This window comes from Eretmochelys imbricata, chromosome 4, assembly GCF_965152235.1.
Source record: "Eretmochelys imbricata isolate rEreImb1 chromosome 4, rEreImb1.hap1, whole genome shotgun sequence".
Taxonomy (NCBI): Eukaryota; Metazoa; Chordata; order Testudines; family Cheloniidae; genus Eretmochelys; species Eretmochelys imbricata.
Window position 1 is genome coordinate 25,963,356 of NC_135575.1, and position 27,341 is coordinate 25,990,696.

The window sequence follows — 27,341 nt, forward strand, 5'->3', positions numbered from 1 at the left end:
TTTTGTGTGTGTGTGTGTGTGTGTGTGTGTGCGCGCGCGGTGTGTGTGTGTGTGTCTGGTGGGTTGGAAGTTGTTGTGCAGGAGCCGGGACTGAGCGGATCCCTGGACCCTGCGGAAGGATGGAGACGGTCTGACGAAGAGAGGCGACTGCTGCCCAGAGAAGCAACCGGGCTGGATGGATTCGCTGCCCGAACTAACAGCAGCTGTGGTCGTGATGCCCAGAAGCCCCCCGAAGTAACGCGGGGCTCTCGCAAAGGAGAGGGGCGCCCCAAACCCTGGGCTCTCCCCCCTCAGCAGCTGTACAGAGGCAATCGGGATTTAAACACTGTTTCGGCATCTCCAACTCCTGGGCTTGCTGCGCTGTCCTTCATTATCCTCCTTGTAAAAAGAGATCTGCTGCTCTTTCTTTAAAGACAACAACAAAAACCTTAAGCCCCAGGAGGACATGGAAGTTTTCTCTCTCATTTTGGTTGTGGCCGTCTGTTGGACTCGAACCTGGGAACCGGCGATTGCAGATTCAATCATACATATAGGTAAGGGGGCTGCTGCATTTGCCGGTTACTTTTTTCGAGCTCTCCTTTGCAACCTTCTCTCTCCCATTCTTGCTGTCTTTGCAGTCTCTCGTCCTTCTTGCCATCTTCTTTCCTTCTCTCCTTTTTTACCCTCCCTGTCATTGCTTCCCATAAAGATCTTTGCTCTTCTTCTCCCCCCCAACCCCCCCACCCTTTTTGTTTGTTTCTTTACAGTTGCTCTTTATAAATGGTTCTTGATGGATGAAGTGTGTATTTAAACCTTGAGTTTCGTATCTAGTGGCTTGGAGGGGAGGTTTTTTTGGGGGGGTGGAGGAAAGGAGGGGTAGCGGGAGAGTTCACACCCCCACCTTGTATTTGTCCTTAGCACGAATCCTCCCCCCCCACACACACCTTTCCCTGCGACTCACTAATTTGCCCTATCTGGGAACCCCAAAGTATCCCCCCGATGGAGTCGAATAACCCCAGCCACCCCCGCGGCTCCTCGGCGGAACAGGTGGTTTGGCAACGTGAGCTGCTGGGTTTCGCAAAGCAGCTCGCTCTCTGTGTGTGCGCAAGGGGAAGCTGTTCCGTTGAGCCCCACCGCTCACCCTCGCTTCCCTCCAGTGTAAGCGGCGCCGCTGCTAGCCCGGCTGCAGGAGGCGCAGCAGCAGCTGCAAGCCGGGGCCGCCGAAGCCCTCTGCGGGAAGGATTCGGAGCCAGCTCCTGTGCAGACGGGGGCGCGGGGTCCAGACGCACCTCCCTCTGCTCCGTCTCCGATCCTGGGGGGGTGCGTGGCGGGGCGTAATTCTAACTCTTTCCCCCCGGCCCGGTTTTCACGGAGAGGGCAGCAGAGGCGGGTGGGGGGCGTTCCCTCGGCCAGCGCTGTGGCGGAGTTATGGGGGGGAGAGGGGGGAATTAAGGGTGCTGCTGCTGCTCCGGAAGGGGCTAAGAAGCTGCTTGTGGCCCCACCTATTGGCAGCATGATGGCCACACGGGGAGTCCGAGAGCTGGAGGGAGGAAGGCGCTGTGTGTGTGTGTCTGTGATTATTATTCACAGCGCTGTCCGCAGCCAGCTCAAGCTGTAACCCACATTTCTCTCCAGAGAGAGGAGCATAGGGGACGAGAGACAGCTGGATCCCCCTCCATGTGACAGCCCGGCCTGCCAGGGAACAGCCTCCCAGCCTCTCCTCTGCGCGCACGCCCCTGAGGCATAGGTGCCTGTGGTTAAAGGGCATTGTATCCTCCCCGCCAGGGGACAGCTCGCACTCCCCGGCCTTCCCCGGGGGGCAGGATGTTTGCCTGGAGGGAAGATCTCTCACCCGCCTATCGCTGAGTGATCAGCAAGCCAAACAGGCAGGCGGAACAAGAGCATACAAATGTGGATGCCCGCCTTCAAGGCGGGCAATAAAATAAGAAGCCCAATCCCCCTGCTGGGGTTGGGGGCGGGTGCTTGTTCTCAGGTGTGTGCCGTGCGGGAGCCTCGGTGCCCGTTCACGGGTATGGAAATACAGCTAGAGCTCTGCCTCTGATCCCTTCTTGGCTTCCAGTGCCAGGCCCCTTAGATCCAGGGCGCTCGTCCGCTCTCTGAGGTTGCCTTTGTAAACATGCCTGTCTGTGCAGCAGTGTGTATAGCAGTGAAAATTAAGATCCGAATTTAGGATTCCATTCGTGCACTTACCGCTTTAAAAGCGACACAGCGTAGGGGCAGCTGTCCAACCCTTCACTTAAGATCGCCAGGCGCCCAGCGGCTATCAATTCCCAGGGGCACAGAACTTTACAGGGGTCAAGCCAAATAGCTAGCCTTGACTGGAACCTCCAGTATTCTACCGAGGCAGAGCAATATGCCCTCCTTTTAAAGAGAGAATGGCTTGTTAATTTCTTTGCAAGTTATAAACTGTTAGTCCCTGAGCCTAGTGCTTTTGTTTTTAGGGGCTTATCACTCACTGACAACATCTTAGGGTTTGTCAAGGTGACATCTTTACCGTGTAACAATCATCTACCTGATGAGGGAAAAGTGAATGCACTCTATCCAGTCCTTTTTGTTAAATGATCAGTTGCATGTACTGTAGCTGTTTGGTATAGTACCGAAAGAGAAAATATCTCCTTTCTTCTCTCTGCACCGGTAATTGTTTTCTATTTGTTATCGTTTAAACTTATTTATTTTATCTGGCATATACAACACAAGTATTTACTGCTTCCCTCTTTCTTTAAAGTGCCATTGGTTGGTAGATGCATCAACACAGTAAATCCTCTGGGTGGAGGGGGCGGAGGAACCAAAGTGGTTGCTTCTCACACAATTAATTTGACTTGAAAGACAATTAGTACATTTGACAAGGGGATTAGCTCTTTTTATAGACTGTTTTATGTTGCCATGATACTGGCAAATTTATAATGGTTACACATAGCTCTAAATCTTTTATAATTTAAAATTGAAAATAAATGACCTGTAATTACCAATACTTTAATGTCTAATAGGTCATCAACTAAAACAGGCAATCCTGTAGAACTCAGAGGTGAAAACCATAGTAATACCCAAAATGACCCTTAAATTTTCTGTGTTAGGTTTTGTGAAACCCTAATTTGATTTTTTCCATGTATAGGTAATATTAAGTTACATATAATGTATTTAAGCAAGAATAATGAAAAGCCATTGTCAATTTGAGATGGCATGTGTTTTGGTTTTAATATTTTTAATAACAATAAAGGATGGGGGAGAGAATCAATCAACAAATTATTCTAATACTTGTGGATGGGATTTTCAAAGCCAAAGAAGAGAAAGAAATGTTTACATTCTGGAGTAAAAGTAACACAGAGATGTAATACAGATGCCCTCAGACATTGAGCAGAATAAGCTACTTTCATAATTCTACAATGTTAACATGTTCAAGTGGAAAATATTTCTAATATAGAGAGCCCATGTACAGGGGAGGTTGGGGGAGGAGGGTGAATCTTGAAAAGAAATAGAACTAAAACACTAACCCTTTGCACATGTATTCCTTTATGACTGTATAGACTCCTCATTATAGTGCGCTAATGGCCTCACTTGACTTCATGTTGAGTATTTGATATATTTACCATAAAAGGTTGTATTTCTGAATGTGTAACTATCCTCTCAGACAGCTCAGCAGACTACCACAACACAAATGGGTACCTAGAATTAGCAAGCTGTGATTAATAAATTGGGGGTGGTGTGGGCAGTTTTTTGCATTATGGAATACGGATTCATTTTTCTCTTCCAAACTAACACCCTTCTTAATTATTCTAGTTGTATTGTACGATTATTTTCAGGGAAAAATCACTCTAGTTTCCAAAATATGTTCCTCTGAATATTGATAGGGCTGTCCATAGTTAATGTTTCTGCTGGCTAAGTATTATAAAGAGGAGTTGGCGGTTCAGAAAGACTGCATTAAGCATGCTTGTGAAAATGTTGAAATGGATCACCTCTACTGAAATTATCCTTACCCCTACATAAAAGGAGGGGGATATGACATGTCAAAATTATGCAGTTCTGTGTTATGTTGCTTCTCTGAGCCTATGCATTGATTAATTTCATCAGACTCACATTACTTGATTGCTTAGAAGTTCCTAATGATCTGTATGCTGTAGGAAGAACTCGAAAGCCGTGAGCAGAATGGTGATGATACTGTGTTTTATGAGGCTATTCAAAAAGTGGCTCTGATTTATGTAGCTCGAAAGCTCCAAAGTCTTTGAGATTAGCCACGCTGCCTGCTATTTTCTTCATACATCAGTCGTCCCACACTCTTTACTCCCTAAATACAACAGGAGTTTAGAACAGTGCCTTTAATTAAGCAGGGATTAGGTGGCATTTCTAGTCTTCTGCAAGATTTGTGTACGGTTCATATCTTCTGCCAAGCGTCTTATATTTTGTAATAAGTGCTCACTCCTTTATCTTGGTGTATGTGCACAGTAATATCTCTGTATGTACATGTGTTTATATAATGTATAAATACACAAACACATGCCTGAATCAGATGAAGCAAAGCCCTCTAGGTCAGGTAGCAAATAAAATCTTTATTGTACAAGAGCGCAGGTGTAAAATGTCATTACAATCACTTTAAAGAATAGTGCAGTGCAACTATAGCACTACGTTAACCAGTAAGATTGAAGTATGCAAATGAACTCAAGGTTACTATATATGGTATCTCTCTCAATAATACCAATAATATCCAATAGCATGCTGCTCCTAACTTTTTCCATATCAAGTGGAAAGTTCAAAACACTAATTTGTGTCTTGCAGTTTTTTTTTTAAATAACAGAATTTTATAAAAACAATAATGCACCAAAGCTTTTAGACTGCAAGCTCTTTGCAGCAGGAACTGTCATGTGTTATATGGTAGTCAAGTGCACAGTGGGGTCCCAACCTTGTTGAGGCATGTAGACACGAATGCAATATAAATTTTTAACAATAGAGGGACAACTTGTATATTCAGTGGAGGCATGTCTTTTCTGTTAAGATTTTATGACATCCTTCAAATACCCCCCTCACACCCTCCTCCCTCCCCCAAAAAAAATTATGTGGAAAAAGTGAAAAAACTAGTATGGAAGTTTACACAGCCGCATCTCAGGATTTGCTTAATAGAAAGTCTGTGTGGTAGCACCACAAGGAACTTGTATACTATGGAGATCTGTGCCAGTATAAGAATCTGATCAGCCCCCTTGATGGGTGTGCCTTTAGCTTTGTAAGTAAAGTTTTTGCGCAAATCTCCTTAGTATAGAACTTTTTATATACTTCATAATAAGCTGAGACATTTCTCACTGATACAGTATATCAACATAAGCCCTAGCATTTTGCATACAAACCTTTACTTTTTATTGCTTTCTATGCCCATGTTTCTGCACCTATGTAGTAACTGTTAAATAGATACCGTGACTGATCTTGTGATTAATACAGCCCTTGATAATGATGTATTGTACATTAATAACTAACTAATATTGTAGTCCCAAGGGTATTTCATATTTGTGAAAATGTTTTCTATGGTACAGGAAATAAACAAGCACCTGATGATATGAAAAAACGAGTATTTCAGTAGATCAAAAAAGTCTTCCGTTTTCTATTCTACACTTCACCATAATTTGCCAGGGTAGCTCTTTTTAACAATGCTATGAAGTCATGAAGTACATAGCATAGCATATGTTTAGCAGCTAGTATGTTTTAAAAATATCTGTGAATCTCCTAAAGATATTTATTTAATGTCTTTATATGCATTATAGTTGAAATTCTCTTCTAAGAGCTTAGCACTGTTGCGCCCTTTTGGGTCCCTATAATGTATTTTTAATGCTAATTACACTATTCCTAAAAGGGGAAAACTTCTGTGGCATAGTTTATGGCTTGTTGTTGTCATCTTCTAAGGAAATATTTGCCATTAGGTGTCACTGCTTTCTGAAGTGTGTTTCTTTGCAGTAACGTAGGGCCTGATCCAAAGCCTACTGAAATCACAGGAGTCTGTACTTTGACTCCAGTAGGCTTTGGATCAGGCCCATAGCTGAAGGAGTATGATTTACTCAAAAAACTTAAGTGACTGCTTTTAGTGTCTTAGTGGCTGCTTAAATTGCTTCAGGGTTTTCATACTGTATACAGCTAAACAAACAAGCATCCTATTTCAAATGGCTTTTTAAGAAATGTCTAACATGTCAATTGTTGATACTATGTATGCGTGCTTTCAAATGACTAGTTATAGATGTAGAGTCTTTATTCTCATAGTACTATCTCTGAAAATACCGTGGGGGAGGGGAGAGAGAAAGCTCTTATGACTGAGACTGTTCCTGTGTAAATATACCAACTAAGTTTCCTTTAACTTAATGAACAAAGGTTCTCTTCCCCTCCCTCACCTCATAAAGCATGTGGTATTGGCAAGAGGTGACTTTTTTTAAGCTATTAGTTTACTCCCCTGAAAAAGGATTGAATTTACATTATCTGCTGTGACAGCTTATAGAATTTATTGGGAAGCTTTTAAAAATGTGTTTACTAGTTAGTCTTTTCCAGCTGTTTGTACTGTTGATCATTGTGTTTAGTTGTTTCACCTTATTGTAGCAAATTACATTTTTTTTTTAACAGTGGCATTGACAAAATAATATGTTTTAAGACAGACAAAATTTTCCTTGCTATGGGTTATAATGGTTTCTGGTTTTATGATAAAATTTGTCAAAACACAACTTACCCTAAAATATTAAATACGAAAAGACCAGATGTGTTATATTTTCGGTGTTGCAAATTGAGGGCAGGGGCAATGTCTGAAACATTCCCTATGGATTTTGGGCTATAGACTTGTTATGTTAAATAGAAACAGTTTTTTGTTTTTTTTTATTAGTAAAACCAGTCTAAAACCAGAAAATTCATTTACATCATGCTAATAAGATCTACAGATTAACTAGTATTGATATATGGAAAGTGTTAATATGCCAAATGCTATCAGGCCATGTAATGCAAGAGTTCAATAAAGTTAGTTACCTTGTGCCCTTGAAAACATAGGATGTCTTTTTTTTTTTTTAAACCCGTTGAAGTTTTGGACAGTAGAAGGAGCTGATGGTCATCTGAGCTAGTGAAACTGGCAGGATGCTTTCAAAGTCCATATGCACTTCAAGGAATATCCTCCTATCGGATTCTTGCATGTTGACATCCTGATCTCCCTATTGTGTTGCATCTTGGTCCTCAAGCTATCTCCACCCCCCCATATAAAGTCCATCAACAGCTAGGAAAGCAACCCTTGCAGGCCACGGTTACTAAAAAATGGCTCTTGATAGTCTTCGCTAACGCTGCATATGACTTGCCTGCTAACGTAGAGTGGTTCAAGCTGTTACTGACCAGTGTTGCAGAAAGCACTGCAGGGACCAGGTGGAACGTGGGAAGTCTAGCAAGTCATTTCTGACAAGTGTTGAAACAATTACATTATGCTAGCGGCCATGCCATTGTCAACACCAGTTGAGGTAGGACTGAAGTAATCCATGAATTATGAGAATTGTTGACCAGTTTTTAGCACCCTAGAGTAGATTAACCTAGAGGGTGCAGATAAGGAAATAGTTATCTCCCATCCTGCCTGTTAGTGTAAAGGGGAAATGGTTTTTAATCTGACAAGGGAGAGGGTGATAACTTAAATGAAGAGGGAGAGAGGAAATGGCCTCTGTTCTCATCCCCTGTTTTTCAGCTGTCAAAATGCTCCCTTGCATACATATCACCAAAACTCTACCCTGTGATATTCTCTCAGTATGTCTCAGTTTTTACTTAATACATCTGGTTACTCTAGACCAGTAGTTGTGGAGGAGGAGAAAGAGAAAGGGGGAGATTGGCATGGTTCAGAAAAGACCACAATTAGTAATAGTGCCTATGACTTGGACAGTTATTACTTTTCTATTTAAATGCCAGATGGCCCAGAATAGCATTTTAGGCTGATAATGACATGGAGAAGCATTCAGGTGATGAATATGAATTCTGGTAAGAGGTGGGACTCAGAACTGTGGCAATGTTGTGCCATTTTGTGATGCTGAAACGGGGGGAAGTGGTGGTGGTTGTTTTTGAGCCTTCAACTTGCTTTGGAACAGAAGTTGGCATGACGTAGAAAGTACAGTGTGAATTGTAGGAGAAGTGGTGAGCATTGAAAAAAGATAACACTTCCTCAGTATAAGCAAAGATAACCTAGTAACTACAGTGCGTATGTATAGTATTAAAACTATACCAAAGTCTTGCTGTGTAAAAGTAAATACTGTCATTTTAGGCAATTGTAAACTGATTGCAATAAGATTTGCAGGAGAAAGTTTAGCTTTTAAGTCGCTTTCATTGCACACAATAGTTTTGGAATGACCGGGAAATATGGTGGAAGAAGATGAAATACAGAAGTTTCCTGAAAGTTTATTCTAGATTTATCTGACAAGGCATGCTCAAGAGGAAATTGAAAAGGAAGATGAGTGAAAAATGAAGGGAGGAGAAGAAATAAGATATCAAAGTTAAAAGCCCCCAGTACGCTGCAAGTTTCCCTTCATACAGGAATTCTGCGGCACTTGCGTTAAGTGAAATAGATCTAAATCAGAGGGGAAACTTGCAAAGGCACAGAATTTTAAATTAAGAATTGTATGTGTATTTTAACCTATTAGATAACACACTGTGCAAAAATGCTAATTATTCCTAATTGTTGTATTTGCGTTTACCAATGAATAAAATATCACGCATCTTATAAAATATGCAGTGAAAATCATTAGATAATTCCTCTTGGACTCTCTCATGCAGATTTAAAGAATTCAAACTTTTTTTTATTCATTACTTTTAAATCGTTAGCTGTTTTTAATAAGTTAGATTGCTCAGGCTAATAATACTCAATGTACCAAATAATAATTGGTGGTTTTGCAGAATCTCTCTTTTCCTGCTACCCTGTGCACCCCCCACCAAATCTTCCATGCAGACTCAAATGGAGGTAAAGATTTCATTGTCATGTCTTTTTTTTTTTTTTTTTATTGGTTCAGGTTAATCTGCACCATGATGCTCTGAACAGTAATATTTTTCACTTTGCTTTGATGGGAAGCAGCACATTGCTATGGATAGAGAACTGGATAGGGAGTTAGTAGACCTCAGTCCTAGTCCTGTAATCTCTGTGCATCAGTTTACTGTATTAAATGAGGGTAATGCTTACCCACTTTTGTTCAGTGCTTTGAGATGAAAAGTGCTAGAGAAGTCATGTCTTATTTTATTATTTTTAAGTTAAGCTATAGAGGACATGGCCTATCTTTCCCATAGATAGAGATGTGTGCAGTACGGAATAAAATACCTTTGAAGTCCAATTTACTTGATGCCCTCCACATACATTTTTCTGTCTGCCTACATGCTTGGTGCCTATTGGTGGTGCTGATGTGTTTAAAAAAAATAAAATAAAATCACTGAAGTCAATTAGGAGCTCAAGTCCCATTGACATTCAACTGGGCGTAGGCTCCTAAGTCACTTAGGTATTTTTGAAAATATCAGCCACTTTACTTACGTGTACTGAGAGATGCCAGTTTCATTACACTTGCATTCTAACCCAGACTAGACCATGGGCTGCCTGGATAAATGTTGAAAGTGTTATTGTTTGTTGCAGAAAGTCTTGCCTCTAACTTATAGCTTGGGTGTCACATTACTGCCTGAGTCTCATCGTACCTGTTGATGCCTGACAAAACAAGAACAATAAAGTGATGGAAGGTGTATAGTGTGAGAATTCTTAAGGCTGACAAGGACAAGTTGTACCATTGCTGGTGCCCGGCAAACCCAATAAGGACACAGATGTCAAAATGTAACACTCTATAGCACCTGATCCAAAGCCCATTGAGGCCAATGGGGAGATGTTAATTGAATTCCATGGGCTTTGCATCAGGCCTGTAGTGAGCACCATTAAAAATTGACATTTACTGCACCATAGTATTTATCTGTTATGCAGTATTGACAGCATTCCATATACTTGGAATAAGAAATGCTGCCAATCTCCGTAAACCTAAGCTCTGCAGGGAAAGGACCTCCCTCTCCTTCCCTGCCACCCTCTCTTTTCAAATGAAGTCTTGTTGTTCATTTTTATTAAAACAAAATTGTTGACAGTACACTTTATTTTACAAAGTTTTAAGGGAGAGAGTGGCAAATACAAAAGTTGATAGATGTCCCCTTCTAATGGTGCCCACAGGTCTGTGTAGTGTATAAGGTGAATATGAGATTTGGTGAGATAAGGAAGATTCCTGGTCTCTCACACACATGGTTCATTTGCTTTAAGAAGTGTGGTAGCACCAGAAAGTTCATTATTTAATATATCCCCCCCCCCCGCCCATTCCTAGCTGGTGAAGGGGGGTGGGATATGTCCAGGTTGTAGAATACAATGCATTTCAATGTTAAGTCACTTACCAGAACCCAGCGTCTGTCTTCTAATGGCTGTTGATTGGTCTTAATCAGCTTCCTAGAAGACAAGTGTCCATATCACTCCCACAAAAATTGGCATTGATTGGCACCTTTGCCTTGATATGAAGATATGAATAGGGATGGAGATTAAATTACACTTCATGTAACATGCTCCAAACTAGGCTTGCATTAGGATGTGCACTGGCATGGGGCACTGTGGGGAATCTTGCAATGCTACTTCCCCTCTTTCTTTTCTTTTTTTTTTTCTTCCCTCTGATAAGAACTCTTTCTCCAGAGCTGTCAGTACTGAAAAAAACTATCATCATTGCTAACATCAATTAAAATACATTCCAAAAGCAAAATGCTGTTGAGGATATTTTGATCTCTTCTAAGGCTGTAAAATTTTCTAAACAGTAGAATCATGAGAAGCAATGTCTGCATATCAATCCCTGCAATGTACTCTTGGGGCTTCTCATGTTTCGTCCAGCTAGTCAGATGACCTGCCTCCAGCAAAAGTTTATATCTGATGATTTAGGAAAAAGGTGACACCATAATGTAACTTCATAGTTGTGTGGTGTGTTTGGAGGTTCTCAAGTACTCTCGACTAGATTTTGATCCGGAGACTGCGAACAGGATAAGAATTTGACCACAAGGCCACCTCCCATGCATAACAACCATGTGGCATACCAGAAGCAGAACAACCATGTGGCAACCACAGCAATTGCTTCCATGGAAATGGATATTACATACTTTACTGCAGTTGAGCTGCTTGAAATAAGGAGAAGGCACCCCATGTAATTAGTCAACTCTCTATATGTGATCCATAGTCTACAGTTGGAGATGTTCTGAAAATTCCTTCTTGATCACTGCAGGCATGATCAGTCTATGCCTCAAAATCTGAGGCTGAATGTAGCATGTAACTAGAGGTGTGTCCAAACTGGCTCTCTACATTAGAAACCTCTCTGCCACCAAACTTGAGAAATCTTTGAATTTGAACTGAGATCCAAACTTTGACTCAGACTTTCATTCCACTAATAACTTTTTTTAATCTAGCACGTGTGGCTGGAAACTTTGTCCATACTTAATCCTTTTCGGAGTCTCAGTGAACTCTTTTTGGCCCTGTGATTTCTTGTGGCCATAGATTCATTATGCAGCATCTAACCAACCTGGGGGAAAGTATTTCTTTTTCTCCACCCTTTCCATAGATGCACTTACTCCTCTATGCTTCGTATAAGTACCCCTCTCTGTAGCCTATAGGATGGATTAGATTAAGAAATAAGTAGAAGTTAGGTTTGGGGCCTAAATTGGCTAGCTGTAAAGGTGTATGGGAAATTATAGTTGCTAAGGGGAGAAATTTAGAGATGGGAAATTCAAAATTAGCAAGGATACGACCCAGGGTTATGTTGCTGCTACATTTTGGATATAGCTGGTTCAAGCAAGGTTTTTAATAAGTGTTTTGAGAATTCTGGAACCTTTTTATTAAAATGCTATCTATATTGATAGCATGGGAAGGACGTTGATGCAGATGTTAAGTTAAACAATGTGTAACTTAAAGAGCCTATAAAGGAGTAGTATGGCTGAATTGCAGGAGAGCTCATATTAACATCAAAAGGCTCCAGTTAGGTTCTAGGATCATAAGGCTGTACTTACTGTCCGTGGACTGATCACCCATCCAAACAATAGTTCACCTTTTAAGTGTAAGTATAATTGTAGTATTATCTAAGTTGTGGCTGCATGCTTGTTTGCATAACTCATTTTTCTTTTAAATAAAGTTTGCTTTACTTTGCCTAATTTGACCTTTGGAACTAGCATTCGGTTTCTCTCCCCCCCCCCCCCAAGTGTCTGCAATGAAGAGAAGAATACGTGCTATTTAGGGCATGTCTACATGTAGGGCAGCTGGTCAAGACTCTCTCTGCTGACAGGAGAGAGCACTCTCATAGACCCAATAAAACCAGCTTCTGCCTTTTGCGGAGGTATGTCAGTGGGAGAAGCTCTCTTGCAGACATCAGGCTTATGTCAGTAGCATCTTAAGTTGCTTGGGGGTAACTTATTCACACCCCTGAGCGACCTAAGTTATTCTGACATAAGCTGCAGTGTAGTCATAACCTTAGAAGCTACCCATGTTTGTTCTGAAGGCAGCTCCAGCACTAATTGTTTCCAAGTGAATTTTTCGAGAGAATTGGGGTCACTTGCAATGTGTTACTCAAATGCTATCTTAACAGTCTGAATTGTAAGGTCTCTTATATCAACACAGTTTTTACTACTGTTGTTTTTATAGTCTTTGTTGACAATTGTGAAATAACAGTGAGTGGTAGCCAATTTGAAGGTAGATTTTTTTTTTAAATGGCCCTCATTTATGGAGGGCGTTTGAGGAGTATGCCTTGGCTCTCTGCTGTTTTATATTAAAATTCCAAAGTACTAACTTAGATTGAATGGTGCCGTGACAAAATTCTACTACCATCTGCACATGAGAATATTATTTAAACAACCTCAATTCCTGGAAAGAGCAGACAAGTTTTGGAGAGAAGCAAGTCTGGCTCTAAATGACCAGTAATATTCTAGTTCAAGGGTTCCCACGCTGTTTTGTTGCATGGCCCACAGCTGAACAGAGACATAGAACCAAAATCTCACTGATGTAAATGGGCATAATTCCATCTTAGTCAATGGAGCTATGCCCACTTACACCAGTTGAGAATCTGGCCCACAGTTGAGCAAGACACAACCTCCCATTCACAGTTAAATGTAGCACCTCTCCTTCTATCATAGTCCCATAACAGCTCTGTGACAAATGCAGCAATGGTTAACATGGCACAATAACATTAGAGAGCTTTAGAGCAATTTAACGGCTGACAATGAGGAGAGCCAATACCCACATTAGACATTACCCACAGACCAATCCTCAGAAGACCTGTCATATACTGACACCTAGGAAAGCTTCATGTTGAGGAGAACAGTGTGCTTTGTATACCACACAAGACCTTCAGCTAACCTTCCTTCACATATAGGGTCCATCTATAGTTGGAAAATAATCTCTTGTTGAAAGTGGTTGTCAACACCTAACACCCACCCCCCCTTTCCTCGGTGTTCATTCTGTTGCGGTTCAGAATTGTTCGGCTGATACAGTTTGACCCTGTTTACACTACTTGACACCATTCTAGATAAATCTACAGAACTGCTGGGATGTGATGGCTGGAATACTTTGTGTAACAGTGTTGAAACAGTTCAATTGCTCTAAACAAGCTGTTCTCAACACAAGTTGTAGGAAAGATCCACTAATAAACATTACTGTATATAGCTGTCAACATTCTAATGTAGAAAAATTCATAGAAGTCCCAGAGAAGTACAGAGGAACAATTTTTTTTGTCAAAGGTTTTGATGGAAGGCTAAATTTTGCAGTATTTATATAAGTGGGAAAACTTCATCGTGAAATGGAAAATTTCAATTTGATTTGATTAGAATTGAAAGGAACAATGTATCAAACACTTGTGGGTTTTTTGGCTCTCCCCCACCTCCAGAGAAGAGGGGAAGAATAAACACAAATGTTTATGAACACTGAAAACTGAGTGCTGTTTTGGTTTAGGTTCTAATGAAATCAAAGCTAAGCAATTTTTTCATTTAGAATCATTTAACATTTTAAAACGTTAATGAATTTCATTATGAAACAAATTGTTGACTTAAAAATTTTTCATGGAAAATTACCAGATTTCTTCAGCTCTGCAATGAAGAAAATACTATGCCTTTTGTTGGAACTCTTTTTGTTTCCATTGTTCTTTAGGGCATGGACAATCTTTGTTCTCTGTCTGTTCAGTGACTGGCACGATCAGGTAGGGCTCCTTTGTGTCACTGTAGTTCAAATACTAAATATGAGAATGAAAGGTATGAAAGTGGTGAAAAGGGAACTGGTTGCTTAACTGAGGAGTGGGAATCCTTTTTTCCTTCCTATGCTGCTAAAACCTTGACCTCCACTTAAACTGACCCCACAACAGCCCCTGACTAGTGTCCCAGTTTTTCACTCTGAAAATCTAGTCATTTTTGCAGCCACTTAAGGACCAGACAGTTGTGGAGCCAGGCTAGAATGAAAGAATTCTGGGCTCGGTCTCATGCTTGGCTCAGGAAAGTCTACTGTTACTGGACCATATTTGGCTTACCCTGTGTGTGAAAGGCAATGTGTAGAATTAACTTCTACTCCAATAAGCAGACTTGTGTCTAGGGTAAAGAGAGTAGAATTTGTTTTTTACTCTGAGAGTAAGTTATCTCTTGCAGGCAATTCTTATCATGCTACTTTGTTGCTGTATTTTTTTTGGGGGGGGGCAGGAGGTTTGGGGACTGAATGGAGAGCAAAAAGACTTTGTCTCTGAAGTATATGTTTAGGCCCCAAGAGTTATGGATTTTCAGTGTATTCTCTCTGGTAAGCTGGTGAGGTGAAAAGACTCCAGTTATCATGGCTGGGTGCTGAAAAACCTGTACCAGTTGTACTGCAGAGGGATCTCGCATGAGGGAACTGGATTTGTCCATTAATCTCCCAGGCTACCTCCACTGTTGCTTATTCTCCTTATTTATAAATTTTAACTACCTTTATTTTTGGCCATTGTAGTGCTAACAATTTTAAAGACTTACAGCACTGGAGATTGAACTACATAAGGGGCTAATGAGGCTGAGCTCTACCTATTAAATCCCCTTTCCTTTATTTCTTTAAGCAAACAAAAGCTCTTTGTGGCAGATGCTTTTCTTTTCTCTGTTCTCCAGCAGCACAGCCGAGAACACTTGTCCCTCTCACCTATGGTGAGGTGCTGCTGTAAGGAAGATGAGTCGTCTACTCCAGACTTCACTAAGGGTATGTCTACACTGCAATTATACACCTGCAGCTGACCCATGTAGATGTTTGGGCTTAGGCTCTGGGACCCTCCCTCCTTGTGGAGTCCCAAAGAGCGGGCTCCAACGTGAGTCTCAATGTCTACGCTGTAATTAAACAGCCCCAGAGCCCAAGACCTTTAAGCCCAAGTCAGTTGACACAGTGGACACATAACTGCACTGCAGACATAACCTAAGAGTACAGGGCAGGGAGGGAATGGTAGGGATCTAGTGCCTGAGAGGAGAACTCCCTTCACAGTATGTATAGAGAGGAGCTAAGAGGTATGTATGCTTATGGGGTGTTTTTTTTCCCCCTGTGGAACTTGAAAAACTTTAGCCTTCAGGGGCCAGACTTTTAAAGGTATTTAGGTGCTTAGAGGTGTAGAGAGGCATCTAGTTAGATTCTCAGAAGAACCAAATAGGAGGGTGGTTAAAACAGAAATGGGGTGAGGGGCTAAGACCCAGTCATGGGGGGAAGGTGGAGGTGACCTGACAGAGAGGTTGAATATGGAACAGCCTCTGACCCACTGGGGTTGAAATAGGGAGCAGAACTGTGGTGGGTAGTATGGAGGGTGCCTACCCACTGAAAGCGGAAAGAGGAGTAGTGGAAAGTTAGAACTGCTGGGAGCACAACTTATTTCTTGGGGAGAGGGAAGAGCCCCAAACTGAGATTTTATTTGGAAGATCAAAAATGTGTCTGTGGGTAATATAAACATTTACTTGGGAGACAAATGGACAAGAGAAGGAGAGGTTTCTTCCATTCAGCCCGGCTCTTTTGGGCACCGACCATCACTGACGTTCATAATTTAATCACATAAAACTAAAACTATTTTAAGTCCACCAATATGCTTGAACTGTTACTATTATTGTGATTTGAATTGTAGTAGTATGTAGAGTTCTGACTAAGACCAGGACCCTTGGCCTATATGTGTACCTAGTAAGAGGCAATCACTGCCATGGAAAGCTTGCAGGCTAAACAGACAATACATAAAAGGAGGGGGAGAATGAAAGTAGTATCCTTGTTCAGTAGAACACAGAATACAGGCATAGATTGGAGAAGTGACTTGCCCAATGTCATAGGAAGCTTGTGACAGAGACACAGACTGAACCTAGATCTCCCAAATCCCAAGCCACAAGACCATCCTTCCTACCCATGACCTGAAAGCAATTTGGTCTCTGTGCTTCAGCATTTTTGATGGTGATATGGACAACTGCCCTGTAGAAACCTGACTGACAGCACCAGCTCACTTAACTATTTGGTACTCTGTGTGATCAGAAAGTAATGACTTTTGAACTTCTAATGAACTTGGCTAGATGTGAACCAGTTGCCTTGAGTTGTTGAAAACTCTGTCCCATTTCTGGTCGCTTGAGCCATCTAATCTGCAGTGTATTACGTGAGTTGAATATTGGGTGCTTACACTGATGCAAATTCTTATGGGATCTAGGATGAAAATTAGAGGATTTAATTTTTCCTTGGGTTAACCACATAATTCATATAAAATATCAGTGTTTCTAACTTCCTGAAGCAGAGTTCTAATGTTCTAATTTTTGTCTACTCATAAGCTTTTTGGATCATGTTTTATAGAAGGTGTTTCCATTTTATTTTGCAATATTATAGTATGTTACATGATGCATTCTGTGAACTGTAGGTTACTGAGGACGTTTTCAGTCATCCATAAACCTATACATATACTGAATATGCATTTGATTGGTTTACTCTTTCCAGTAGATCTTGAGATTTATTTATTTTTAGTCCATCCCTAAATTATTTGCATCAATTACATCCTTGAAAGAACTATACTCTGTGAGAAAATAATTATAGAATGGAAGACAAATCATTGGAGGTTATTGCAGTTGAGGTGAAAGCTTGTTACATTTTTGGCAGATCTGTATATTGGCACCAATTTACTAATGAGTGCATTTTTAACACTAGTTTTGTCCTCCATAACTGAGCTATTAATGTAACTTTAATCAACTGAACTAGCAGAACACATTTATAATTGATCAAGGGTCGTTAAATAAACGTTTGAACATAGATCAGCGGTATTTGTATAGGACAGTAAAAGTTAAAAAAATCACTGAAATTTCTACTTTAATGAGAAGTTGCCTCAAATGGTGGTGTATATTTAGATGCAATGAAGTCTTTCCATGTTATATTTTCCTGATATATTGTGTGAGGTATTAGACTTCTCTAATTAACCTGGACTTGAAGCATGGACTCATTCCTGATCTGCTGTATCCCTAATCCTCTGCTGAAAATGTTAAATGCTTTCTATAACGCTATTGCTTTATTGGTCCACAGTTACAGTAGTAATGCACTAGAGCATGGGAATGCTCTAGAAAGGTGTGGTTTTTTTTTTTTTTAAATAAGTAAAACAGCAAAGACGGAGTCCAAGTGCGTCTATAGGATTACTTGTTTTTTAAAATTGTTTTGAGGCCTGCACAGCCTTGTTGAGCTTAATATCAACTGCCATGAAATGAAAAATAATTTGCAATTCATAATGTATTTGGAGCTTTGGTATCACTGTGTCTCATGACTGTCAAGCGCAAACAAACAAACAAAATCCTGGAAGGTGATCAGACCTGATGGTGATGCTATATATGAACGCATACTGAGCATACTCTCTGGGAACAATCAACAATGCATCAAGAGATATTTGGCCCATTGCCTTAAACATTAAAAATCATTCTCCTATTTCTGCCCCTATAGAAAGAAAGGTAAAGCCCCTGTTGCTTTCAGTGGGAGCAAGATTGCAATATAGATTATAATTGCTTCAAAGCAGGTAATGACTTGTTCTGTTTGTACAGCGCTTAGCACACTGGGGTCTTGGTCTATGACTAGGACCTCCAGTTGCTACAGTAATACCAATAATTACATAGTATCATTTAATGTCTATGGGAAAAATTGTTGCCCTGTCTAAAGTGGCTGGGATATGTGGGACAGAAGGAGCAAACCGTAGGTGCCGGTGACCCTAGATATACTAACCTAACCCTCAAATAGCTTAAGAGCTGAGCTGAGTAACTGAATTTTCAGTTTTGTGGCCAAACCTATAAATCCCCTCAAATTCTGTTTCAGGTTAACCCAAACCAGAATTCTTCCAGTTTTTTCTTGTCAAAACAAAAAGCTTCGAAAACTTTTGTTCTGGGTTCAACAAAATGTTTAATTGAATCCAAAATATTGCATTTGACCCCAAACTGTTTATCTTAGTTTTATCTTGGGCTATATTTTTTTGCCCTTTAAAAAAAAATCCAAATTTCAAAATGAAACATCATGCATGTCTACGCTACCCCACAGTACGGACTATGGCTGGGGTTCTCAAACTGGGGGTCGGGACCCCTCGGGATCAAGAGCCCATTACATGGGGGGGGCGGGGTCATGAGCTGTCATCCTGCACACCAAACCCTGCTTTTCCTCCAGCATTTTATAATGGTGTTAAATATATTAAAAAGCATGCTTAACTTATGAGGGGGGTCACACTCAGAGACTTGTGATGTGAAAGGGGTCACCAGTAAAAAAGTTTGAGACCCACTGGACTATGGGGTGTGAACAGAAGTGCACGCTGAAGTAACTGCGCCATATAGATACTGAAAGTGCAAACTAAAAGGTTCCTAGTTTGCATTAACATAGTCCTCTTCAAACAGAACTATATTAATGCAAAGTAGAAACCTTTTGGTTTGCATCCACATCATCAACATGGGGGAGTTACAGAGCAGCTCTTTGGTGCATACCGCTATGCAAACCCCTCTGGTGCAAAAGGCGGGGCATGCTCATAACCTCAAAATGTGCCAACTTTTCATTTTGTATTTTGAAAATATTGAAACTAAACGTTTTGACTTCCAAAAATTTTTTCAGCTTAAACTATTTTGCAAGTTGGCAAAACGTTTACCAAAAAATTCAGTTTTGGGACAAACAACTATTTGTAGGAAAAACTTCACACAGTTGTAATTACAATGTTCTTAGTTGTGCTACTAGTATGAAGTGTTAGAATTATAAAAACTAGCCAGAGTAAATTGGCATATAGCAATCAACTCCAAAGGCATTAACCTGATTTCAATAAGCTGAAGATTTACCCCTTATTTCTGCCACATATGCTTTTCTGCATTTCACTCAGCTTAGATGGCTGTCCCATTTGTTTTTAGTCAGTTTCACTTTATAGATTACATGCACCAGTACAATGCCTTGTACCTGAGTATTTGAGGATAAAGGCCTCGAACCCTTTTCTCAAGAGGTTGAGATAGTTGATGTTCGCACATTGCCCTTGGTGGCTGCAAAGCCGTAGCCAAGGAATGCTGTGGAGATTAGGCATTGCAGCAGCAGGAAGTATTGCCCAATGTGTCTGGAATCGCAGCACCCTGTGGCCTTCTGATTTGCCTGTGCTCCATGTTTAACCCTGGAGAGTGCCCCACAAAGGTGTCTGGGCAGTCATGAAGACTTGTCGTAGAGCACAGCAAACCACAGATCTTGCTTTCTGATCCCCATTCTCTGACCACCATCTTAACTGTGACCTTGCATCCTGATGCCAGCCTGGTAACTACCTCTGATCTCCAGTGCCCATCCTGGCCTGACTCTCGCCTGTTCATCCTGGCTTGAGCAATTACTCTGGTCCCTGCTTGCTGATTCCCACCTTGTAGCTGTCCTTGACTTGTGGACATCAGCCCAGTGGTGACCACTAGGCAAGACTGTCTACTCCCTTGTCTTTTAGTTTCCAGCAATGCAGGGGAATGTTTAAATATTGAGCTGTTTGTAGTGAAATTAAAACTATATAATACATACACATTAATGGAAATACTTCCATTCTGTGGGGTCTTTTGTCCCCTTTTATTCTCGACATTTGTGTTGTCAAATTATATTTTTCTAAGCACAAGCTGAATTTTGAGCCAAAGCGCTAAAAAAAGAGAATAGTTAAATGGCTTATTTGTCTGCCTGTTCTTGGTCAATCTACTTTTTACATAGCTGTTCTCCTATATAAAATCATACCGTGTGTAAGCAGAGGAATAGTCCCACTATTGTGGGGAACTTTCCTGGCTTCTGCACTACCTCGGTGAAGTGGGCTAGTGAAAGGATCTGAGTCCTCGCTCCCACTTCCTTTACCCAGTGGCCTCCCTGCCCTTGAGGACTCCCCTTCCACTCTCCTGTCTGGCAGAGTCCTCGTAACCGCAACAAGGCTGGGCGCAGGATTCCTGGGGGGCTTGACCCCCAACCCTGCTGTGGTCACCTAGGACAAGGGCTAGGGAGTCCCCACTCCGGGGTACTCTCTCTGCACTGGGCACTTTTCTGACCCACTGAGCATTACATACAAGTTAAAACAAATGCAAGTTATTTAATCAACAATTAATTTTAAAAAAGAATAAGGAAAAACGGGAAAGGTTAAAGGAAACACATCAACCCGCTCTGTGGCAGGGAACATCACAAACAGTGTCTCTGGAATGTCAGGGCAGTTCAGTCTGTTCCTTGTAGGTCCCAGGCCTCCTGCTCAGGCCCTGGCTGTGCTGCAGGGATGCTGTGGGTTGGACACTGGCTCTGGTGGTGGCCACATGCTCTCAGGCCCTAAGTGGTAGGACCCTTCTTCCCAGTGTTGCCCCTGCCCTGTCGGGGTTACGATTGAAGCCTGGCCTGCAGAGCCTCTTGGCTGAGGCGTCTCCCTGTACTGGGCCCGCTGCCCAGGGTCCCCCTCGCTCTCCCCAGCTGCTCACTGCACCCAGCTCCGGACTGCTCCAGCCCCAGCTCCACCACTCTGTCTCTGCGCTGCTGCTGCTCTGCCTACAGCTCCCTGGGCTGCTTCTCTGGCCCCTCTGCCTCTGGTTGCTGCAGCTCTGCTCCCAGCACAGGTCTGCTCTGCAGGCTGATTCTGTGACTCTGCTCCCAGCACTGACCTGCTTCTGTGGGCTGCTTTTCTGGCCCCTCTGCCTCTGGTTGCTGCAGCTCTGCTCCCAAGGCAAGTCTGCTCTCTCTGGGCTGTGCCTCTGACTTTGGGGCTGCGGCTCTGCTCCCAGGACAGGGTCTGCTCTCTGGATCTGGCACAGCTCTGCTCCCCAGCTCAGCTTGGGCCCCTGCTTTCTCCTTAGCTCGGCCCCACTCTGTCTGACCCAGGCAATTCCAGCTCACATGGAGGACGGGACGTCTCTGGCCTCCTGTCTCCCTGATTAGCCTCCTGGGGACTATCAGTCGCAGGGTCCTGATTTCCCATAGACCCTTCCCCTTTTAGTACTGGGAGCTGCCCAACCAAAACACCCCCACTGAATGTCAGTAAGGGGGCAACAGTACCCTTACACGTGTACAGCCAAGGAGTTTGGCATGAAGTGCAGCAAGGGAATTGGCACACTTTTGCCTTTGTGCCATGTGGAGAGAGATATTTGGCCTTCAGGTGCAAATTGTCAGGGACAGTGTCTCTGATCTAGCAATGGAACTGCTTATACACTTAATTTTTTAAATAGATTTTTAAGATCAGAAAGAACCCCATTACGATCATCTGGTCTGATTTCTTGTGTAACACAGGTCCTAGAGTGTGAGGATAAGAACATCACTTTATGAAGCGCAAGTACAATCTGTCTTGAGTATGAAAGGAAAAACCTTTGGACAGGTCACCAGGATGCACAGTGCAGTACCATGCGCTTTGGCTCTTTGCTTTGTAATTGTTATGGCTGCCCAGTACACCAACCCCCTAGGGTGGCTGTAACATGTAAGGTGTACCGCAATTAAGCGGTGAGCACTGTACATGCATTAGCAGCTAGGTCTTGTTGGTGCTAGTCCTGGTGGGTCCCAATAAACACCCAGACATGTGGCTAAGTGACAAAGTATTTTACTGGGGCTGTCAGGAAAGAGAGAGCTTGCAAATAACCTAGGTATAGAGACTTAAACAGTTACAGCTCAAGTGAGCAATAGCAGTTGTTTGCATCTATGGGCAGTCAGAGCAAGAGTCAGGACTCTTCAGCCCTAGAGCCTGCAGTGCCCTCACCAGCCCCGTTTCTATTTCTGCAAATAAGCCCTTGCAGCCTTCCAAGGCATGTTCAGTTAGTCTCTCTTATTGGGGTCCTCTGCACTGACTCCCTGCTCAGCTGCTGATGCTCCCCCATAGACCTGCACTCAGCTGTATTATCTGGCAATCACAGCTTATCTCAGAAATTGTGGACAGAGCTGTACATGGGGCATCTCTCCAGCTCCCTGCTGCCATGTGGCTCCCACTCCCAAACGGACCTTTTCCCCCTTACCTGGCCTGGAAAAGGGAAGTGTAGTGGGGGAGGGAGCTAATAGTCCCCTGCTTTGCAGAACAATTACAAGTTACGTAAATTAGGTGAAGGAAAAATCATTGCCTCAAAATAGGGGGAAAGGCTAAATCAATGACTTGTTTAATGGTGGCCTGACGCACACAACGTGTGATACACAGTTCACATTGTGTCACACACTTTAAAGGATTTAATCAAGTTAAATGTTGCTGTTTGGCCACTAGCACAATTCAGTAATTATTAGCATCTAAGGATAGCTCAGATAATTTCTGAGAAATGTTGGAAAAGAGATTCTCTGTCTGTGCCACACAAAATAGAGAGAACTGTAGATATCTGAGATTGCGTGGCATCAGTTAAAAGAAAACAAAATGGAAAAGCTCAAAAATTAGGTGCTTCTCTTCTTAAAATTCTTATTTTTACTAAAATAATTGTTCTCCTTTAGAAAAGATGTCTCAAGTTAGGCAGGCAAAATTTTATATACTTCTGTTTACACCCATCCCTTCTATGTGTTGGCAAAGTTCACATTTTGGTGGGTCAGATTCAAACTTAATTGAAGTCTGTAGAAGTATTCCCATTGGCTTCAGTGGCAGATTAATGATTTTGCCACCCCTGGCCCCATATGAACTTGTTTTAGTTTTTTACAAGTTCGTTTGAACCCAGCGGCAGCTCCCCGCGACCCCCCGCAGCTCACCTCTGCTCCGCCTCTGCCTCCTCCCCCGAGCCCACCACCGCTGCTGCTACACTTCTCCCCTCTCCCTCCCAGTGCTTTCGCGCAGCAAGCCTGAGAGGGAGGGGGAAGGAGGGGAAACACGGTGCGGCAGGGGATTTGGGGAAGGGGTTGAAATAGGGGCGGAGTTGGGGCGGGGCTGGGAGTGGCGCGAGCACCCACCAGTACCAGGTAAAGTTGGCGCCTATGGCTATCATAAATTTGCTACCCTAGGCCTAGGCCTTGTCGGCCTAGGCGATAATACGCCGTTGATCAGCTTCGGATTAGATCCTATGTGTGCTTCGTTTTTTCGGTTTAAAATCATTGTCCACCAGTCCAATATTCAGAAAAAAAAACCCTTTCAATAATGTACATATGATTTGAAGAAAACATTTTGGTAAGCTTTCAAATTTCCAGTTGTAAATGTGAGGAAAGAAATTATCGAAATTTTTTCTAAACACTCAAGCATTCTTTCTATTGTTCCATCTTAAGGGTGAAATAACTTTGATCCAGTATCCCTGATAATGTCACAGCAAACCTGGTGGCTAAACTTTGTGACTTTGTCCTCACCCACAACTATTTCAGATTTGGGGACAATTTATACTTCAAGTCAGCGGGACTGCTATGGGTACACATGGTCCCACAGCATGCCAACATTTTTATGGCTGACTTAGGACAACGCTTCCTCAGCTCTCATCCTCTAATGCCCCTACTCTACTTGCGCTACATTGATGATATCATCATCATTATGTGGCCCCTTGGGAAGGAGGCCCTTGAGGAAATCCACCAAGATTTCAACAATTTCCACCACACCATCAACCTCAGCCTGGACCAGTCCACACAAGAGCTCCGCTTCTTAGACACTACAGTGCAAATAAGCGATGATAATATAAACACCACCCTATACCGGAAACCCACTGACTGCTATTCCTACCTACATGCCTCCAGCTTTCACCCTGACCACACCACACGATCCATTGTCTACAGCCAAGCTCCAAGATACAACCGCATTTGCTCCAACCCCTCAAATAGAGACAAACACCTACAAGATCTCTATCAAGCGTTCTTAAAACTACAATACCCACCTGCTGAAGTGAAGAAACAGATTGACAGAGCCCGAAGAGTACCCAGAAGTCACCTACTACAGGACAGGCCCAACAAAGAAAATAACAGAACGTCACTAGCTGTCACCTACAGCCCCCAACTAAAACCTCTCCAACGCATCATCAAGGATCTACAGCCTATCCTGAAGGACGACCCATCACTCTTTCACAGATCTTCGGAGACAGGCCGGTCCTTGCTTATAGGCAGCCCCCCAAACTGAAGCAAATACTCACCAGCAACCACATACCACAAAACAAAAACGCTAACCCAGGAACAAACCCTGCAACAACCCCCCCGTGCCAACTCTGTCCACATATCTATTCAAGGGACACCATCATAGGACCTAACCACATCAGCCACACCATCAGGAGCTCGTTCATCTGCACATGTACTAATGTGATATGTGCCATCATGTGCCAGCAATGCCTCTCTGCCATGTACAGTCTCGATGCAAAAGAATACATGGACACACATCTGACATCAAGAATTATAACATTCAAAAACCACTAGGAGAACACTTCAATCTCTCTGGACACTCAGAAACAGACTAAAAAGTGGCAATTCTTCAACAAAAAACCTTCAAAAACAGACTCCAAGTAGAAACTGCAGAACTGGAATTAATTTGCAAACTGGACACCATCAAATTAGGCCCGAATAAAGACTGGGAGTGGATGGGTCACTACAAAAACTAATTTCCCCCCTGCTGATACACTCACCTTCTTGTTAACTGTTTGAAATGGGCCACCTTGATTACATTGGCCTCATTAGCACTACAAAAGTGATTTTCCACCCATTCTTGTCAACTGTTGAGAATAGCCCACTTTCACCTTAATTGAACTGGCTCATTAGCACTGATCCTCCACTTGGTAAGGCAACTCCCATCTTTTCATATGCTCTGTATTTATACCTCTCTACTGTATTTTCCACTCCATGCATCCGATGAAGTGGGTTTTAGCCCACGAAAGCTTATTCCCAAATAAATCTGTTCGTCTCTAAGGTGCTCCTCATTGTTTTTGATCCAGTAGTTATTTAGCTTTAGGTATGAGATATTTCAGGGAAACATATCATCACTGACAGCTGCTAAGGGCAGGACGCCAGACTAGATGGAATATTGGGCTGTACTGAAGTCTGTACATGACCATTCCTATTGACCTAATAGACTTTTTCTCTTCACTGTGGCACCTGAGTACCTATGTTCATTAATGATACTGGAATGGAAGGTTGGTATGATGAGTAAGGAACAGGACTGGGGCCTGGGAGCTATGGATTCAGTTCCTGGCTCTGCCACAGGCTGTATGGCCATTGGAAAGTCATTTAAGTCCCAGTTCAGCCAGCTTCTTCAATGCATGAGGAGTCCCATTTAAGTCACTGGGACTACTTGTGCTTAAAGTCAGGCACATGCCTAAGTGTTTTGAAGACCCCAGTTCATCTTTTTACTGTGCCTTAATTCCCCATGGGGCTATTTACTTATGTAAACCCCACTCCTGTTCCCCCTCTCAGTAGGAGGTTGTTAAAGATAGGCTAAGTCTGCCTTTTGGCTTTTTACTCAACTTTGGGGTTGCTCAATGTGCTCTGCATTGTGTGCCAGTATATGCTCCTCTCAGACCAGACCAACTCAGACAAACCACCAGGAATGAAGTTTTATTTTCTAAGGAAACTTAGAACACAATTCCAGTCCAGCAGCCGCCTGTCTACTTGCCTCATGCTCCCAGCTTTGATGCTAAACCTTCCTGCTGGGAGGGCAGAGCGTACTTCCTGGCAGGAACCAAGACGTTTTCACAGCATGCTGCAGTTCATAGTCCACAGCTTGCTGTTCCCACACTTGCTGCTGAAGCACGCTAGACTTTAGGGTAGCACAAGGGGAATTTAAGCATCACTATTCTGTCTTGTCTGTTTAGACTGTAAGCTCTTCAGGGCTGGGACTTCCTTGCTGTGTGATGCCTACCAGAACGGCATTCCCATGTCATCTGAGGTCAGTAGTGGCTACTCTACTGCTAAGAGAATATTTGCATCCAGTGAGTAGAATAAGCTATGTCATTTCAGCAAGGCAAATTCAGAAAGAAGAAATAAGTTTATTACATAGTGTAATTCTAAGGGAGTTGTTTGTGAGTAGTGAAATCTGGGAGAGGTTAATTTTTTTTCAAAGCAATTTACTCAGACATACTATAAGGGTGAATGCCCTGGAGTGAGAACACTGTCGCTTAGAACAGTGTGGCCACATGTCATTTCAAATATATAGTTTTCACTGAAACAGTGAGGTTGTGGGATTTAAAAGGCTGGCCCCAACACAACCTTTACTACGGAATTGCAAATGTAACATTAGATGTAATGTTTCTTTTCAAGACCTAATGTCATTTTCCATGATTGTATCTGCTGTTCCTTTCAGGATTGCATTGTCTTCTGGATTTTCCTCTGTTTGGGGTTTCTAATGCCTGTCTTGTATCAATGTCCAAATATTCAGTGACTCTAGCTATTCTAAGCCAATCATGCAAGAGTAAATGAGATGCCCGTACTGAACTTATTTGGATGCTTAATAAAAATGTTAATCAATTGGTCTGTTGGTAGTGTGCATACTGTATGCAGGCTTTAAATTGAAAAGTGATATTTATTTCCTGAATTACAAGAATTGTTTTATAGCATTCTAGCTCTATATTTTTATTAGGACTCTTACCTTTTGGATAAACTATATAGTGGGTTATCATATAACCTGGCAAGTGGTTTTGTAATGCAATGACTGGCCAAATGCATATACAGTGACTGTACAGATATATGTGGCTGCACTCGAGATTCTGGTTCTATTCTAGATTTGCTTTATAGGCCTGATTGTTCAGCGGTGCTGTGCAATTGTAACTTCCACTGAGATAAATGGGACTTGTGGGTGCTCCACACCTTTTCGAGTTTGGGTTCTATATTTTCCAAGAAGGAACTATAATCTTCTTCCACCAGTGAAGGTGTTGTCAAGACAAATGCTTCCTTAACAGGTCGCAATTGTTCCCTGCTATTGAGACAGCCAAATGAGATGGAAACCGTGTTCCCATCCTAATATCCTAAGTAGTAAGTGCCAAGATTCCTGACTAGAAAA

The 27,341-nt window shown here is 42.3% G+C and overlaps 1 protein-coding gene across 2 annotated transcripts in view; it reads left to right on the top strand.

Moving 5' to 3' along the window:
* The first annotated feature begins 445 nt into the window (after positions 1–445).
* The window catches only part of GRID2 (glutamate ionotropic receptor delta type subunit 2), a 1,026,718-nt gene continuing 999,822 nt past the window's right edge, over positions 446–27,341 (top strand). For both annotated transcript variants that reach the window (XM_077814385.1, XM_077814386.1), the window contains exon 1: positions 446–533. In XM_077814385.1, the coding sequence (XP_077670511.1) occupies positions 446–533 (88 nt within the window). The remainder of the gene's footprint in view (positions 534–27,341) is intronic.